The sequence below is a fragment of the Rhipicephalus sanguineus genome, chromosome 1, assembly GCF_013339695.2.
Source record: "Rhipicephalus sanguineus isolate Rsan-2018 chromosome 1, BIME_Rsan_1.4, whole genome shotgun sequence".
NCBI lineage: Eukaryota > Metazoa > Arthropoda > Arachnida > Ixodida > Ixodidae > Rhipicephalus > Rhipicephalus sanguineus.
Window position 1 is genome coordinate 111,373,966 of NC_051176.1, and position 19,268 is coordinate 111,393,233.

The 19,268-nt window shown below is 44.5% G+C and overlaps 1 protein-coding gene across 2 annotated transcripts in view; it reads left to right on the forward strand.

Annotated features, from left to right (window-relative positions):
* The window catches only part of LOC119396069 (uncharacterized), a 189,906-nt gene that overhangs the window by 143,238 nt on the left and 27,400 nt on the right, over positions 1 to 19,268 (forward strand). For both annotated transcript variants that reach the window (XM_037663142.2, XM_037663152.2), the window contains exons 16-19: positions 3,594 to 3,676; positions 4,525 to 4,593; positions 15,863 to 15,965; positions 18,957 to 19,024. In XM_037663142.2, coding sequence (XP_037519070.1) covers positions 3,594 to 3,676; positions 4,525 to 4,593; positions 15,863 to 15,965; positions 18,957 to 19,024 — 323 coding nt within the window. The remainder of the gene's footprint in view (positions 1 to 3,593; positions 3,677 to 4,524; positions 4,594 to 15,862; positions 15,966 to 18,956; positions 19,025 to 19,268) is intronic.

The following is a 19,268-nucleotide window of genomic DNA, read 5'->3' on the forward strand; positions in this document are numbered from 1 at the left end:
TAAAAAGTTTTGAGGGACAAGTACTGAACTTCTTTTGCTTCTTGCATATGGGGCTACTTGATTTATCTGAAATGGGCAAGCTAAAAGTAAATGGATCGCGCGCTTATATAGTTACCATCTTGTTATGCTGTGCTTTATTTGCATTAGTTGCAGTGATTCCACTCCTGCGCCAACTGTGCCAAAGTGCGCCAAATTGTATTTACTGCGCCATCCTGATAATATCGACGAAATTAGCGCCAAACTGCACCAAAGTCTCGGGTTTGGGGGCGTCTATCACCGGCAATCGCACCGCCGGCGCGTCAGAACATGTGCAGCTCGATCTTGGGGCTGCCAATAAAGTCGCAATCATTGACCAAGAATTATTCAGCTGAATAAATAGCGCTCGCGCGTGCGTTCCGTGTAAGCCACGATTCCATGCACGGTGCCGACGTAGCTTCTGTTCTGCAAGTCGGCTCGACAGCAAAACGCGCTCTCCGCAGAGGCTCGTGATGTCTAGGCCTATCGGTAGCGAGAAAGTGCGACGGCGATTCATCGGCGACGTCGTCTGTTCCAGAAAACGCTGCTGATAGCTCGTTCAAGCGTCGCACGGCACGTAAGGAAAGCAATGTTCAGTAATAACTACATGAAGTGCCGGCTAAAATGTCTGTCACTTCTGTTTCCGGACATCGCGGAATGAAATCTGGGATCGCTCGCAGTGGATATATAGGACAATATCGAATTTTCCTTTGCTTCGCGTTTATGGGAGCACCGCGAACGGTGGAAACGCGTTGACACTTTTCCTCAGATATACTTTATCCATGGATCTTCATCTAGAACGCTTTTCGTAATTCCTTCCGCCAGCATGTCCGAGTTTGTAATCACTCTGCGGTAAATACCCCCTAAAAGGCCCTGCCGTTTCGAGCTCACGTGCTAGGGTTCCAATTCGAATGTTTTGCTTGCTTTTTTTAAAAATGTCATCTCATTAGTAAAATCATATCTCCTGTTCGGAGCAGCGGCAAATGCGCAGCTGTCAGTAGCGGGCCCGTCGCTGACGGCCCACAGTGAAGCGGCTACGCCATGTTACACGTCCGCCCCTCGCTTTCGGGGGTCAATAGCTAACGGTTAAAAAAACTCAGTTTCGCTTAAGAGCGAAGCAATGAATGCGTTACCAAAAAATTGTATTGTGAAACGAAGTAAGACTAGCAGCTAACTCTTTTGGATCCGATCTCGCGTAACTCAACAAAACGCTGGTTTAAGGGAATATGGTCCCTCCAGGAACCGAAGCGTTTTCTTGCTCTGAGTTCTCTACACGCGAAGTAAGCGTTGAGAGCACAGCAAGTTTACGAGCCGTCTCCTGATGCCTCGAGATAGCGCGCGCGCAAGCGACTGCGCCCTTCGAACGATGCCCCCCCCCCCCCCTCTGCTCCCCTGGCGTCCCTTCATGCTCCTTACGAAAGACTGGCGGGGCGTTTCCTCTCTGTTTGATGAGCAATCGACGGCAGGCCCGCACGCGGGAAGATGTTATCTCATGCGCTGTCCGTGCGGCGGAGACAGACGGCCGGCTAGTTTAATCTCCGCTTCAGTTGCGTTCGTCGCCAGCACTCACGAGCTTTTACCCGCGGCTAGAATGCACGTGGTGATGTTATTAATTTGGACTTTATACGGAAAATTACGGCGACGGCAAAAATCCGCCGAGAGTGTCCATATAATTGCTATCGCAAGGGTCAATGTACGGGGCAGATTTTGCCCCCCCCGCCCCCCCTGTGCGCATGCCTATGCTCCTGGGATGATTTTTTCCATGAGATTTGCAATGAATCGAAATATTTCTAGCCTTCATAAGAGCCCCATAATAATACTCAGGTGCTTGAATGTTAATGCAATATGCTTCTGTATTGCACTCCAGGATCTAAAATTCACTGCTCCAGTGCTCCCAGATGCAAAATTAGCTGCTCCAAAGTGCTCCAAGATGAAAATTTTGCTGCTCCAAAGTGCTCCAAAAAGAAATTTTGCTGCTCCAAAAATTGCTCCAAATCAGAAGTCCTCGGTAGCATCACTGTAGTTGTTATTTTATATCCCAATTGTTTTTTTGTAATCACAGTAATAAATGTAATATTACAAATTTATACTTATACCTTATCACAAGAGCGATCACAGAGCTTCAAAGCGGGGAAACATTCTTGAAAGTTCCAGCCGTGCACTAAAAACGAAAGGTCTGCACGGAGATCCATTACATTGCATCCCTATAAAGGCATTCTTTTTCCGTGGCTCCATCACGGCTCCCAGTGGTCGTGTGACGCGAAATGGACATGCACAGCCTGATTATAAAGCCTGAGCTTTCATCTGTTCCGGTATATAGGGCAAGAGCTACATGACACTTCCACAACAGCATTGGAATGTGCAGGAATGGCATAGGTCCATTAATTAAACAAGGCGTGGGGCTAAGTACATTCGCTTGATGAAATATCTGGCTTGAAAAAAAGACAATTACGAATTCCGTGCTGGGTGATGTCCCCTTACTCGAACCATATGTATCCAATTAGTAAGCATCGAGAACCTTATTTTCGCGTCTTTATCACCAAACTGGAACGAACCCCGAAAATAGATCGAAATCGCTTCGTCCACCTACTGCCAGTTGTATCTGCATAGTCCAATGGCCACTGGTACAACATCGTTAGGAGGGCATACACCATTACAATATGGAAAAAAAAAGAGACCGGTACAAACCGTATGTAATATACACTGCTGAAACCTGGAAGGAGAAGCCTGCAAAGAGGAGATTTAAAGATGATATTGTAGAAAGGCACGATGTTAGGAAACGAGAGAAATGAAGGGATGAGCTGGAAAGCTATGTTCATTCTGCAGAGGTCCACAAAGACATCGAAATTTGCTGCAGTGGGGGAAGTCTCCAGTAGGTGGGTGGGTGGGTGGGTGGGTGGATGGGCAGGTAGGTAGGTAGGTAGAAACGCCCAAAGTTCCAAGAGTTCGCTAAGAAATGCTTTGCATTCCAGTATGTCCGCTCAACAGTTTCCACAGTGAGGTCCTCTTCTACAAGGAATTAGCATAGGTTAAAGTATTATTGTTTGCGAAAAATGTGCCAACAGAGCGTAGATATTAGCTACTTAAAACGTCTTGCTGTCGATTCCATGTTCGGGCAACACCGCCTAGACTATTGACTCGGGCTCCTGTCGAGCCTGATCGGTCGGGCCAGGCCGGGCCGGGCCAGACCGGGTAGGTGAAATTTTTTCTCTGGTTCGGGCCGGGCCCGGGTCACGCTTTTGGGTCACCGGGCCAGGTTCAGACAGGTAAACTGGACCAGCGCTGGGCACGGGCCAAGAATCGCGGCTCGTGCAGTGCTCTAGCTCCAATACATCCAGGCGCAGCTGGCACTGCATGATAACGCACATAAAAGTTTTAGTTGCTGAAACACGATTTCGTTAAAAAATGAAAAGTACATGTGCCAATTTTTTAAATATCTGCAAGTAGGGACAACAAGTGGGAATATGTCGTGGTTCTTAATGCTGATAGAAGGATGACAATTGCTGATTATCTGTTCTGCTTTATGCCAGATGAAATAAGACAGTTCCTTATGATTTTCTTTTGTTGTCATATCCTAGCTGGAGGCCAAGCACATCCAGTTTCCAACGCTGGTTTTGGAAAGGGACAGTGACAATTATTGGATTTTCAATCAAATGGCCAGGTAAGACTAATGCAGAAAATTTATACCTAGTTTTTCAATAACCAATCTCTTGCTCTTTGTGTTCCTAATTTGCAGTAACTACATCTTCGGAAACAGCGCGAGCACACGGGACAAGAAAGACAGACAGGACTTTGCGCTGGCTAACAACATGAGCGTTTATTTCGCGCGAACACATATATACGCTTCCTTGGGAATAGGTAAACGAGAGGATGAGGGAAAGGGAAAGGGGAAGCCCTACGCCTGCGCCGTGACTAATGCATGAAAAAGCAAAGATCAATCACGGAGGTAAATAATCTCCTTGTTGGTTAGTGCGATGGACGGTGCGCTTACACATGATGGCCCGATGGAATGAATCGTGAACGCTTCATATATTTCCCGGGCGTGGCAGTCACGATATCTGCGTAAGGTACGCGTCTGATCGAAACTCGGAGTGCAACCGCACTCGGCACAGTGGATTGCCAGATTGCTTCCAGTCTTGTCCTTGAGATTGTTCTTGTGCTCTCGCAGCCGATCATTAATGCAACGCCCTGTTTGCCCAACGTAGCGGCCACCGCAGGACGTTGGTATCTCATAGACGACCTCAGTCCTGCAGGGCACAAACCGCAGGCGTAGGGCTTCCCCTTTCCCTTTCCCTCATCCTCTCTTGTTTATCTATTTCCAAGGAAGCGTATATATGTGTTCGCACGAAATAAACGCTCATGTTGTTAGCCAGCGCAAAGTCCTGTCTGTCTTTCTTGTCCCGTGTGCTCGCGCTGTTTCCGAAGATGAAGCCATGCCAACAAGCTCAAGTTGACACCCTCCTTGCAGTAACTAATCTCTTGCTTTTTGTTTGTGTTCCTAATTTGCAGTAATAATGTTCCTGGTGTGAAGATGGGCCAACATGTGGCACAGCAGGTGACACTCTTTCCTTTGAAAAAGTAAGAGATTGCTCTCAGCTGCCTTTCTTTAATATGGATTGTGTTTGGCCTTTCAATGACACGTTTTGAATTTTGTTTTCAAGTTCTCTTTAATCAAGCAAGCTCACAATTTGTGAACACAATGAACTACTACAAGAATGTACAGACAGGACAGCATAGGTGGAACTTCAGGTTGCAGTTACGGTACTGCATCTGTTGTCACTTTTGTTCGCTCCAGCCTCTGCGCTGGGGCTCGTCCGCCTTGTCCTGCAGCAGCTGATGTATTCAGCTGTTGCACTAGGACTTTTCCTGGGTGTTCCAATGGCTGCCAGCAAGCCTTTGATGTCATAAAGTAGCAAAAATAATTGCCATCTGTAAGATACGAACAACACAAACTTAATAACTGAGAGATTCATTTACTTATCAGCCACTGCATAAAGCTGCGCTCTGCAGTTTGCAACTATGATGCTGCTCTCATCCACCACTTCAAATAAGTGGTGTTGGATGTCATCCACATCCACAAGCAATGCCATGTTCAATGCATCATCTGCGTTCAAGCTGTACAAGGACAATGCCATCTAGCAAGGAGGTGCAAAAGTTTGCTGCACCATAGCAGCACCACCCCAGCACTGCTTGTCAATCAAGGACAGCGGTGCAGTGCACTGGAGAATCAAGGACTGTGGTGCCATGCACTGTAAACTGGTGCAGGTGAACTGAATAGACCTGGTATCTATTGGCTACCAAGTAGTGCAGCTCTGAAGGTTTTTAACATGGTCCTCTTTTTTACCTCATCCAGCCAGCTTAGTGTACCGCACTAAGTTCACAGTTTGATTTGAAAACGAGTCGGAGCTCCGTGCTTTCATTTCTTACGTCTTGTTTTTACACCTAAACTTTATATGACATGATGGCATTTCAGAACTGTTACATTGTTGACATGAATACTGTATTTACTAGCACAAGGGTTGCACTCACATAATGATTGTACCCTGAACTTGCCCTCATGGCAATGGCAGTGACAGCACAGCATGTTTATCGGTCTGTGAGGCGGCCACAGTGCCCCGTGCTTTGACCTTATTTTGTGTCATTTTGACACAACTGCAGGTTTCACATCTACCGTTAAGGGTTAGCGAGCATGCGCTAGAGCATGGAGGTAGTGCAGTTGTTGGGCATTGTACTGCATATTTTCCCTATTGGTTACATTCATTGCACTGTATCTCAAAACTGGGCATAGCCGGCAAGAACCTGCAGCTGTGTGGAGAGCTGGAGGAGAGCTGCTGGCACATCCTCTGTGCTCTCCTTGCTCAACGTTTGCATCGCCACATGTGGTGTATGACTCGACGACACAGGGCTTTGCTTTGCTGTCGCTAAAATGTGTAAGTGATATGAGATTGCACGACATCTTCAACAGTTTCAGTCCAGCGCGATCATCATCACTGGGCCTTGTGATGAGTGCCTGCCCACTGTCACCGTAGGATCAGGTACGGTGATCTGATCAAATGTTGCGCTTGGCTCTTCCTACGCAATTAATTTTTTGAACTTCATAAAACTAGCGTCAATTCGCCGCTGTTTATGTTTATGGTCAAGAAGTGAGCCAATAAAGAAATGGTGGATTGACGAAGTTTTCAAAGCAGGCCTACTGACAAGCACTCTGTTGCTAGTGTCGGTGCATGAATTGCCATGGCAACAGCCAATCTAAGGTGTGCATACATTGTGAATTTCATTGTACCAGGCTTTAATATTATATTTTTATATTCCCCATTTTCCTAGGCAGTCAGAACAGAAAGGCGAAAGTGAGCTTTCGAACCATGCCAAGATGGCTGGGCTCGGCAGTGTGAAAGACTAGAGACACCTCTGTGAACTTTTCTGCCTTTTGCACAGTTTTGATCTTCTTTCTCGTCATCCTTGCTGGCTATCTTTGCTGGCTAACTTATTTTTTCAGTTAAATTATGCTATGGGGGACGTAGCCTAGTCAGGCACCTTTCGGACCTTTTGCTGCGTCTCCTAAGACAATTGTAAGTTTTCTTGAATAAAGTCGGAATGAAGTCTGAATGAATATGTCTCAACAGTAGAAAGAAACGCAAGTTTCTTGAATAGTCCTGCATCTCATTAGTAAGCATGTCAAAGCATGGCAGTCGAAGAAGAGAGCGGAGTAGCGTGACTGCTTGCCACGAGAACCAAGGCAAGGCTGGTGAGTGGAGAAAATTCCAGCTCCCTCGCAAGGCTATATGATGGTGTACTGTGTTGCTACCAAGAAGTATTTTAAAACAAAGACCAGGAACACTGCAGCAGTGCAGATTACTCATCCAACTTTCCCTGATGCATCTGTGCACGTTTGCAGAGCAATCTTCCACTTAGTGAAAGCAAGCGCAGCTTCATTGAAATCCAGTACCTGCTGCGATGTGGCACCACTCCTCACAAGCAATTTGTGTGCACTGTGCAGAGTGCGTGCAGGTCCTTGAAACCCTTGAAAACCCTTGAAATTGAAAAGTACATTTTCAGGGCTCTTGAAAGTCCTGGAATATTTGTTCCTTCCTTGAAAACCCTTAAATTTCTTGAGAAATGGAGTCTGATTTTGAATATGTGACCTGCTTTCTGTGGTAGATAAGCATTCATCTGGCAATCTCCCCGTTTTAGAAGCAATATGCTGGCATGCGTGCTCTACAACTTGTGCGGCACTCTAAACCACACCATGAACAGAGCCAGATGCATGTATTGTTGCTCAGTGAGGGCTCCCTTCTCGTGTTTGTACTGCCTTTTCACGCCTTGTCCGATCATCTGATTCATTTTCCCACCTGTCCGTCTGCCTTCTGCTTTCTCTCCACTTGGCTCTTGCACAACTGAACCCCACCTTCAGCACTTGTTATATCTTTTTCTTCTATCTTTCTCAGTTGTGCAAGCAGTGCAGGAAGAGAGCCTGCTGATACTCAGTTGATATTTGCCAGTATAATCGGCAACTCAACAAATATAAACTGCCCTCATGCAGCCAGAGTTGGAAAAAAGATGCTTTGTGCGAGCCAGATACTAAAAGTAAGAAGTTGTAATTAAATCTGCTGCCATTGCTTCTCACACATAGTGATTGGCTCCCATACAATGTTCTTATTGCTCTTTTAAGCGAAGCTTCTATGAGTTAGATATCAGTGGCAGCTGCAGTGGTGGCGGCGCCAGCGGCAGTGGCAGCAGTGACATAATTCGCGAAAAACCTGGCGCCGGCGAGTGTACAGAAATGCGGGTGTGCACATACAGGCTCTTGAAGGTGCACCAATCACATTCGTATGTGACCCGTGCCATTTTACAATAACTGATGCTCTCCCGATCTTGAGCTTGTCGGTGGTCAGCCAATTGTTATGTAGAAATCTGGTTTTTATCGAGGTCACTTGCTATTTCACGTTGCCACATTTCATTGTGTCCTTCCACTGTTGCATTTCATTGTTTCAGGCGTGACCATTGTTGTTGCCTGTAGTGACAAAAGTGTTGTGCTGCAAAGAATGTGGGTGAAGGTCCAATTCCCGGAATGGAGGAAGGAAAAAGTTAGGAGGGAGCAATGCATAATGTGATAGATAGATAGAAAGAAAGAAAGAAAGAAAGAGAAAGAAAAATAGTAGGTCAGGCATGCACACACCAAGCTTCGCTCGCCCCCATTTTCCTGATAGGGAAAGGGCTCTCTTTAATACAAAGATGTTGACTTGGATAAACAGTGGATATTCACTAAGCAGCCAACTGTACTGGCACGAGTCCAATTCATATCCAATTCAATGTATATCAAAGCTCAAAAATGGAGGAGGCTTGGTGGCTCTAGAAAGTGAAAAAAAAAATTATTCAACGGTCAAACGTCAACATGGCGAAGGAAAAAAAGAAGGAACTTGACGTATTCAGTTCTGTTTTTTCTACTTTTAGCAGATCACTGCTAGGAAAAAGTGATAGCATCATACAACGTCACCTTCTCAGCAGAGCCAAACAGTTTGCCAAAGACTGAAAAAAAGTAAAATGGGAGAACTGAGAATGTTACCCAATACAATAGATGTCCCAGCAGCTGCATTAATGTTGTGAAGTTTTGCACATGTTAGGAGCTTAATGTGACCAAAACTTGAAGCTGCACATTTATTTTCTTTCATTTCTGATGCAAGAAAGCTCTCCATAGCGTTTTGGAACATTGTTATGGCAAAAAATTCCTACTTAGGATGCTGCTCGAGGTCCTTGAAAAACCATTGATGGGTACCTGAATACCCTTGAATTTTGGCGTTCGAAACCTGTACAAACCCAGCAACACTTGAGACCTTACACCAGCTTGCTTCCTGAATCGTTATAAGAATGTTTTCTTTGCCTGTCGTGCCTGAATGACGGAAGAGTTTGAAAAATAGTTGGAAAGGTGTCTCGCAACTAAACAACACCTCAAGTGATTGTTGGATTCCATGTTTATATCTTCCTTCTTTTCCCACTTCAGCTGTCGAGAAATCTAGTCAAGCAATTTTGACATTCACTTCAACGTTCTCTGTTCTTTCCTATGCTACTACTCGTGAGTGCTGGTGTACAGCAGAGTTGCACGTAATATGTTACAAGTAATCGATGACTTGTAATCAATTACATTTTCTCTTAATTTTGTAATATAATCGATTACTTTTTTCAAACTGTAACGTCCTGGGTTAATCAGTTACATTTCCTTGTAATTGATTACCGGTAATCAATGAATTTTTTTTGCTAAAATCAAGTTGTAACCGATCTTCTATGGCAGTTCTTGTTCCGAAACATATGCGACCGCCCTGTAGGGACCCTGTGTCCCATCAGACCCTACAGAGCCTGTTTTTTCACCTTTTCCGTGGCCTTACCTGGAACGCCTTACCCAAGCGCCAGCAACGGTGAAGCGTGACGCTTCATGCACGACGTGGACGCTAGCATCGAAGCACTGCGCAACTACGAGCTGGCGCGCAAATTGTTCCAATTTTATAGTACCGCCCTTCCCTCCAGCGCATGAATTGAGAGAGTGTTCAGTGTAGCAGCCGACCTCTTAACGAGGAAACGGGGAAGAATCAGCGACGAAAACTTAAAAAACAACTCCTGTTGAACGTTAACAACATGCGACACTATATCACAGAAGCCACAGTAAGACTCCCAGCTTTCACGCAAGCCTCCAGCCTTCTCTCTACCATGTAAGCTGCTGTATAGTTTTTTGTAGTTTGAGTCAACTTGTGTTATTGTGTTACGGCAACAAAATTTTGAAGGAAAGTAACACAAAAGTAATCGATTACATTTCTGTAATTGCTCAGTTACTTTTCTTGGGCTGTAATTCACCACTGTAATCAATTACAATTTAAAGGAAGTAATTGTAATCGGTTACTTATTTTCTGGAACGTGTACAAGTCTGGTGTACAATATGACGGAAAACCAAGTGAGCCATTGTCTGTCTTGCAAAAGAAAGCTTGTGCCACGTTGCTTGTACTCTGTATGATAGTCATGCATGTGCAATATTTCCAGAATGTTCTTTAACATAAGGACCGAGCAATTTATGCTGTATCTGAAAAAAATCTGGCAGATCCAACACATTTTAAGAATCGATTTCGTATGAAGCAGTCGGGGCAGTAGCAGCCTATGCCAGATTTTCCGCTTTCAGCCAAGCATTACGAGGTGGTTCGACGTCTTCATGTAAATTGAGTAGTTGTGTGTATACCGTGTGCTTGACAGGTATGCCGGGTACACTGGTGTGTAAACGGTAGCTCAAAGTCAAATGTAAACATCGGCATTCATGTAAGAGAAAAAGCGTCAGTTTCATCGCCACAATGCAAATGGTGCCAGGCAGTGGCAAGTTATGACCATATACTGTGGGAATGTAGCATGGTGCCGCCACCGGCGGATATTATGCGTGATCCCTCTCTCGAGCAGTGGGAGGCCGCGTTGACCAGCTCAGACCCAGTCGTCCAGACAAGGGTCGTGGAATGGGCCACACAGGTCGCCGTCAACCTTGGGTTGATGGCCATCTAACACGGAATCGTCTGCAACTGCTTTCTGACGAAATAAAGTTTTTCCATCCACCCATCCATCGCCACTAAGTGCATGCTACGAGGCAATGACGTGCATATCACACGTAACGGTCACAGGCGTATTTGCGATACGCTTGACTGTAGCTTGAGGAGTCGTAGATACGTAAGGTTTGCTATATATTGATATAAAAGTGGATGGCCAACACTGTCTCCCATGTTGGCGTTGTCCTGACATGACGCTTGTATAGGGTCTTTTTCCGAAACAATTTGAAGCACTAGTGTGGCTATGTGTAGAATACTTGACTGCCATGCAGATTGCCTTTGTTTGATTCTGGCTCGAGCCGTTATTTTTATTCTGTGCTTCTATTGGGATATTTAACCCTTCGGCAACACCACTGACCCCGGCACCGCATTTTCTGTGACACGGGCCCCTTCACACTGTCGGATTAAGATTTCCAATGAATGAATGAATGCACAACTTTATTTGTCCCTGGTTAACGGGAAGGGGGCAATGGGACAGAGGGTGGGGGGGAGGAACTACTTGAAGTAGGCCTCCTCTACCCTCTCAGCCCACTCCAGGATGGCCTCAGTCTGGGTTGATATAGACGGAGGATCACCTGTGGTGCATACCCGCACACCATGGTCCTCGGTATGCGGGTATGTGCCACATGTGACTGAGGGAAAGGATTTCATTGCATATGCAACAGGGAAGTCACGTTACTCATGTCATTACCCGTGAATCATGTTTTCATACATTCACGTCCTCCTATGCCAGTTTTGGTATGTACCAAGGTAAGGAGAAGACTACGAGTGCAGACAGACCGACGGGCAGGGCAGGGCAGGGAGGGAGGGTCAATAAGAAATGCTTCGCATTTAACCCCTTGAGAATTTTCGCCGTACATGTACGGCAGAAGCTTCCTGGTACCAAAGGGTTTTCGTCGTACATGTATGGCATAGCGTTTATTTTTTAAACACGCGCCTTTTTCGGTCATTTCTCTTGCTTGGCCTGTGCTACCACACTTCGGGAATACGTGGAATTTTTTTCATGCGCCAATGTCTCTCCGTTGTATTTTATTTTTGCTTCCCAAAACGGCACATCGGCTATCGCTTGCCCATCCGAGCGCGTTCGCAGTGCAGCCGGTTTAATGTGCGCGCCTTTTTCGATCGTTTCTCTTGCTTTGCATGTGCTGCCACGCTTCGGGAATACGTGGAATATTTTTCATGCGCCGATGCCTCTCCGTTGCTTTCTTTATGCTTCGCAAAACGGCGCCGGCTAACGCTTGCGCAACCGAGCGCGCCCGCGGAGTGGTTGGTTTCAAACGCACGCCTTCTTCAATCATTTCTCTTGCTTGGAATCTGCTGCCACACTTCGGGGATACGTGGAATTTTTTTTAATGCGCCGATGTCTCTCGGTTTTTCTTCTTTTCTTTTTCTTTCTTTTTTTTTTCCTTCCAAAGCGGCGCCACAGCTTTCAGCTGCGCATCAGAACATGCACACGCGGTCCGGCTGGTTTCGGTTTCGTCCTTCGGTTGGTTTTCGCTTTTTGCGCCCGCAAAGCTGATGGCTGTTTGGTTTCTAATCTCTCAAAGGGTGACCGCTTGTTACTCTTGTTTATTGCTCCCCGGGGCATGATTGCATTTGTTTCAGCGCGCCGCTAAATTACACAAACGCCGCCGCCGTGATTGCGTTTCCTGTTTTGGGATCTCGGAAAAGCTAACTACGTCTTGTTGGCGATAAGACGAAGGATTACTGTAGCTTTTTCACTCGTTTTGCTTTCCGGACGGGCGCACAACCATAGAGTTTTCTTGCGCGCGCTCACTGACGCAGTTCGCTTACGCTATGGAAGCGTGCGCCGGTTGCTCTGCTGCCGGTGAGTCGAGCAGCGATTCTTCCGATGCGGACTATTCCCCAAGTGCCGAATCAGAATCTGATTCATTGGATTTCAGTTTGTCAGACGAGGATTTGCTGATGAGTTCAGACTCTGATGACGACCAAGGAGTGACATCTGAAAAGAGTGCGCGGCGAGCCATGTTTCAAAGACTATCACACACTTAAAAGTTTTTAGTGTTATAGCACGAACATTTTTAACCGGAAAAGTACTTTCGTGCGCTTATTTTTGTATGTCTGTGAGCTATGTTTAATACATTGCATAATTTTTATTTATTAAAACTGTTAGTTACTATGAATAAACCATGTGTATGTAACAACAAAAATGTTTTTTTTTTGTCACTTTATGGTCACGAAAAAAAAATTCAGACAATTTTTTTCTTAAAAAGAATCGTCTGAAGAATTTATTTCAGCAATAAAAAAATTACACATTTTTGGACTTGATTTCGTGAAAAAATTCGACCCTCAAAGGGTTAATATGAAGATAGTATGAAACACTACTGCTCACAATTTCTTGATCTGTAGTATCAGCGAGCCTCTTTGCCTGAATAGACCTTTTTCAAGCAATGGCACAACACCCCGCGGGTGCGCGGGAGCACTATGGAAAAAGTGCCTACGTCGAGCGAGCCGGCTGTTCTGTCGCCTGCTGCTCGTTGGCGCCGTGGGAGCACGAAACAAAAAAAACACGTTGTCACTTGTTGACTTTTCTTGAATCGTAAATACTACACATATCCGAATGCACCTGCATGTATCTCTACACATGAAATGTTAAAGGAGTAGTGCAGTCAATGTAGGTATTACCGAGCGGATGTATATTGGATGCGGTAGTTAAGCGGGATGCGCGTTATCGCGTGCCGATACCGTCAACACGTACTATCATAAGCAGTATGAGCTGGAACACTGAATTTGTGTTTATTCAACTATTACTTGTAACGTACTGGTATGAATGTGATGTATGGAATTGCTAGAAATATCTTTCTGCTCGAGCATTTAGTGTCATGAACACTCTTGCGCTTGCCAGCTACATTTAAAAGGCAATTTCAGTGTTCCATCTCATATTGCTCACTATACATATCTACAGCATATATGGTCACCTCTGAGCCAACACTCGAAAACACAACTGGAATTTGTAAAATCGAACACTTGCAGTAAATGTCAATGAAGGATTTGTCACCTGTGGTGCGAGTGACACGCACGCTGTCTAGTTAAACTATCTTATTTTACTAAATGCCGACTATACTCTCTCGTGTACTCATTAACCCTTTGAGGGTCGAATTTTTTTGCGAAATGCACTCCCAAAATGTGTAATTTCTTTATTGCCGAATTAAATTCTTTAGACGATTCCATTTCAGAAAAACATTCTCTAATATTTTTTTTCGTGACTGTAAAGTGACAAAAAAAATCATTTTTGTTGTTACATACGTATGGTTTGTTCATGAGTAACATCATGCAAAATTCTAAAAACCATGTGATTTTTTATAATTAAAAATTATGCGTTGTATTATACATAGCTCACAGCCATGCAAAATTACGCTTGGGGAATAATCCACATTGGAAGAATATCCGCTCGACTCACTAGCAGCAGAGCAACCGGCGTGCACTTCCATAGTGTAAGCTAACTGCATGAGTGAGCACACAGAAGAAAACTGCATGCCTGTGCGGCCGTCCGGAAAGCAAAACGAGTGAAAAAGCTATAATAATCCTTCGTCTTATTGCTAATGAGACGGGGTTGGTTTTTCCGAGTCCCCAAAACGGGAAACACAACCACGGCGGCATCGTTTGTGTAATTTAGCGCCGCACGGAAACAGATGTAATCGCGCCCCGGGGAGCAATAAATGAGAGAGTAACATGTGGTTACCCTTTGAGAGATTAGAAACCAGACGTCCATCAGCTTTGCGGGCGCGAGAAGCGATAACCGCCCGAAGGACGAAACCAAAACCAGCTGCACCGAGTGCGCGCGCTTGGATGCGTAAGGGAAAGCCGGTGCGCCGATTTGGAAAGAAAACAAAAACAACGGAGAGACATCGGCACATAAAAAAAATTCCATGTATTCCCAAAGTGTGGCTGCACTTGCCAAACAAGAGAAATGATCGAAAAAAAGTGCGCGAAACCAGCCGAACCATGCGCGCACGCTCAGATGAGCAAGCGAATGCCGGCGTGCCACTTTGGAAGAGAGAGAGAATAAACGTTTATTCTGAGGAAGCGCACTGTGTGCCCAAGGTGGGCGGCCTCCTTACACCATGTAGCCGCGGGCCTTCGCCATCTCTCGTGCCCGTTTGGAAAGGAAAGAAAACAACAACACAGGGGCGTCTGCGCATTAAAAAAATTCCATGTATTTCCGAAGTGTGGCAGCATATCCCAAGCAAGAGAAATGATTGAAAAAGGTGTGCGTTTTAAACATACAGGCGTGTCATACATGTATGGCGAAAACCCTTTGGTGCCTGTTAGGTGATGCCGTACATGTACGGTGAAAACCCTCAAAGGGTTAAATATTAGAACCTCACCTTGTGGTCGTCGACAGTGCGAGTGAACATTGATTCCAAATGCATCCGTGAATTTCATAGACCGCTCCTGGACTTCATCTAGTAAACAAAGTTGTATTTTTTAAATTTAACTTATGCCATAAGGCATAAGTTAGAAACCAGTTAGTGCAGGAAAAAACCATGACACTTTGGAGCCACCCAGCTGGTCCAGCAGTATCACGCTGAAACACTAGAGAGATGGAAATCATAGAGGCCATCCGAGCTATACACAGAAGTTCATGATTGAAAAATTATGCAGTAATATGTTGTACTTTGCCAAATTTGCCTGAGCTGAGAAGTGCTGGCACGGTGCAGGCGGAAATCTGCTGTGGTGTGCACACTTTTCCTATGAGCGCTTGCGTGCCTGTTGGTGGCACTCGTATGCTTGAAAAAGCTTTGTTACGGCATTTGGGAGACATAAACTTGGGTGATGCCTTTTCTGCAAACCAATCACTGAACGTGTAGGCTGAAGTGCTGGCTGTCAGTCCTTCTCGACAATCATAAATAACATAGATAGGTACATATGCTGAAATTCTAGTGCGTTTTTTTTTTTTCTTTTATTCATGCAGTCTATAAATGCATCAAAATAACGTTAGTTTTCATTATTAATTTTTAAGTGTGGAAGAGATGGAGTTTCTGTTTTTGTGTGCAAAATAGGTTTTATGTTTCCTTTTTTGTCTGGAAATAGTAGTAATAACATGCTATCACATGTGATGCACCTAAAAATTAACTTTGTACAGCGGCTTTTCACTCTTGTCCTGTGATTTACAAACTTTTTTTGTATAAAATGAATGCTGAAATCAAATCAAGGAATGCGTATATTGTGTTGTTTATTGTATACACTGTGATGCTCACATGTTTAGTGAGAAAGGAGTTCTTCACATGACCACTTCGGCTTTTCCACAACAGTGTCATCGACCTGCTGAACATTTTTGGGTGTACTGTGCTGGAATTGAAGGAAGACATTGCAACTGTCCTGTACTCATTCGACCCAAGAAGCCCATACTGGCGTGTGAGTTCTTCTGTTTACTTGTTATGCATGTAGTTGTGTGAGCGGCAGTAGTATGTTGAGCATCTGTGACAATATCTGTTATTGTAAATTGGCACTGTTTACTACTTATGCATGTAGGTGTGTGAGCTGCAGCAGTATGTTGAGCATCTGTGAGAATATCTGTTAGTGTAAATTGGCAAACTGTACTTTTATATGCATTTCGATACATTGTTGTGCAGGCAGGGTTTAGGCTGCACAGTTGCTAAGAATGCTAGATCATCGCGTGACACATGCTAAAGTGGCTACTGTTGCTATTCCCAACAACTACGGAGTCACTTCGTATCAAAAAAAAAAAAAAAAAAAAAAAACAAGCGAGGAGTGGACCATTTGGAGGGCTATGAGGGTCCTTGAAAACCCGCTAATTTGAAAAGTACATTTTCAAGGCCTTTGAAGGTCCTAGAATTGCATTCTGTCCTTGAAAGCCCTTGAATTTTAGGACCACTCCAGTCTAAAGCCCACAGCGCGACCTGCTTTCTGTTGTAGATTAGTGTCGATGTAGCGAACTTTTGATTTCAGAAACAATACACGGTGCGAGTTTGCATGTATTCTGTTTGTTCATGCCTTGTCCTATCGTTCATTTCACTCCTCCCCCTGTCAGTTCATCTTGTCTCACTTTCTCTCTCTCTACTTATATCCTTACGACTTCACTCTTGTCTCCTGCATTTATATGCTGCTTTCTTTCCCTGTCAAGCGAGTGGTGCATTTGATTAGTACACTGTAACGATGTCCAGCCTTGCTAATACTATAGTCGGACACAAGAAGTCCGGAGAAGCCCCGCCCTGACGGCTGAAGCGGGGCCACCGACAGTCCGGCTCATTGCGTCAGTCCGGAGCGTGCGCCCATTGGTGCTTTGGTGCTAGCTTGTGTGTCTCCGCCTTTGAGGAGGAAATGCCGAGGACTTCTCAAGTTGTATCCGACTATAGAGAAGTCTCAGCACCTGTCCTGAACATTTGTTGTGTGTTGGAAACTACTTTCGATGCCATGAAGGCTAGGCTTTTCTACAGTATAATAATACAGTTAGAACTCGATCTAAAAAAACCAAATTTTGCATAGTAGTTCCCAATCTAAGGAAGAAATTTGCATTCCTCGGCAGGTACTCATAAGGTTCAACATTGTTGTCAACCCGAACTAGCAAAACTAAGTTTCATTTCATTTATTGATACTGTCAGCCCTTTTTGGCGGGCTATTACAGGAGTGGAATGGAATCATATTAAATAGAAATGTGCATAAAAGAAACATAAGAAAAGGAACCTTCACTACTGGAACACATATCATTTCACAGTACATATCAAGATACATATAACAAATCTATCATAATTGCTAGGCATGTAGTTTAAGCAGAGTTGGAACGAATACCGAAGTTTAAGTTGAAACGAATACCGATTTAACGAAGATTTTTCTGAAATAAGTTAGTGGACTCAACAGTCACGCTGTTATGTACCAGATGTACTACGGGCAGCAGTGGTTTATTGTTCCTGTCAGTGCTCCCACAGGAACACTGCTGTGTGCTTTCGTTATTTCATGATTTATGCGACAAATGACACTGATCGTCTCCTCACAACTTTCTTGCTCGCCCTGCTCGCATAATCATTACATTCCTTCTCCCCGTCTGCATTTCGACTGCATGTCATATTTCACGTGACTGTGTACCTGGCCTGCATCGCCTGGACCACATGTTTGGTACAACTGAACAGACTTTTCACACGAGCACGCGTGGGTTAATGGCAAAAATAATGCCGTGGTTAGATTTTGGGTGTGTCTGTTACAATTTTAGGTTTTGAAGAACTGAAAAACCACTTTCTCGATTTTACAAACTTCGCAATTTAACAAATTTGAGTGTGGTGATGGAAGTTAAATTGAGTGTCATCTGTATATGTATAAGTGCGATAAATTTAGTAAGAATTTGAAACATTGTTATAGTAAACACTATACTGGCGCCGGTTACAAACTAACACATACCCCAATCTGTTAATGCTCAACAAAATCCACCCAACGCAGTACCCGGACACATGTCCTTGGTGCTGGGAGCGGCCATCTCTCACCCGCATAACGTGGACTTGTAGACTCGGGCCACCCGAAATCAACTCGCCCTTATTAGGGAGAAACCCATTCGAGAGGCAGTGGGAGATATGGCTTGCGAGCAATGATCGGGAGAGCCAAGTAGCTCTGCGTGATCAGGCTTAGTGAGCCGCACAGGCCAGTGGAGCCCTGGACTAGGGCACCCACACACCTTCGCCCTAATTCCCTTCAGTTCAATAAAGTTTGTACTACTACTACTACTCGACAACAGCAACGTGCTTGTCTTCATCGCACCGTCTTGCCTTGTCTCACTCTTCACATTTTCGAAGCTCAGCAACTTAAAAACTAAATATGTATTCATAACTACGAATAAACAATTCATTGAAATGTTTAAACAAAAACAACAGACATATTTGCGCTTTTAACCCATATATGCCCAGTGTCCTACATATAGGACGCTTCTTTGATGCACTCTAGCATCGCTATTTCTTTAGCTGATGACTAGCGCCACCTACAGCACATCAAGCAGGCCTCATTGAGGCCTGCTTGATGTGCTGTAGGTGGCGCTAGTCTGTGCTGTAGGTGGCGCTAGTCATCAGCTAAAAAAATAGCGATGTTAGAGTCCATCACGTGAAGTGCACCTATGGGTAAGACTCTGGGCATATATGGGTTAAGTGGATTTATCTTATGTCATTTGTGTGCATGTAATATGAAATGCCATTTTGCAAACATTGGAGTGAATGAATAGAGGACCTCTAAACTGAAACATCATGCATGTGTTAATTGGCAAAAACTGTTCTTGCTTAAGAATCCTGATAATTTGAAACAGGCACTTTCAGTGTATGCTTGAAGGTGTAAGTCTAGCTTGAGTTACTAGCTTCATTATTATAGTATGTAGCATTTTAGTGACAGTTATGTTTTGTTTTTTTTCAGTGTGTGTCAGAAGATGGTGACTTAGCTGGAAGTCTGGAGCAAGTGCTCATAGGGCTGTGTGATGAGAGGTAAGGTTTTGCTGCCTGTATCTTGTAATAGATGAAGACAGGCAAAGGCCTCCCCTGTAGTTCTATTGTCTCTTCACTTCGCTTCTACTACCAGTCCTTCCAAACTTTCTCTTCCTTTTCTTCTTTGAGGCATGCGACATCCTTCGTGGCTTTCATTTGCAGCCCTTCTAGGGTGTTATGGAGTAACATTTGCTGATGGCACTCATTTAAACCTTATTGGATGAACCTTTATAGTATATAGTCT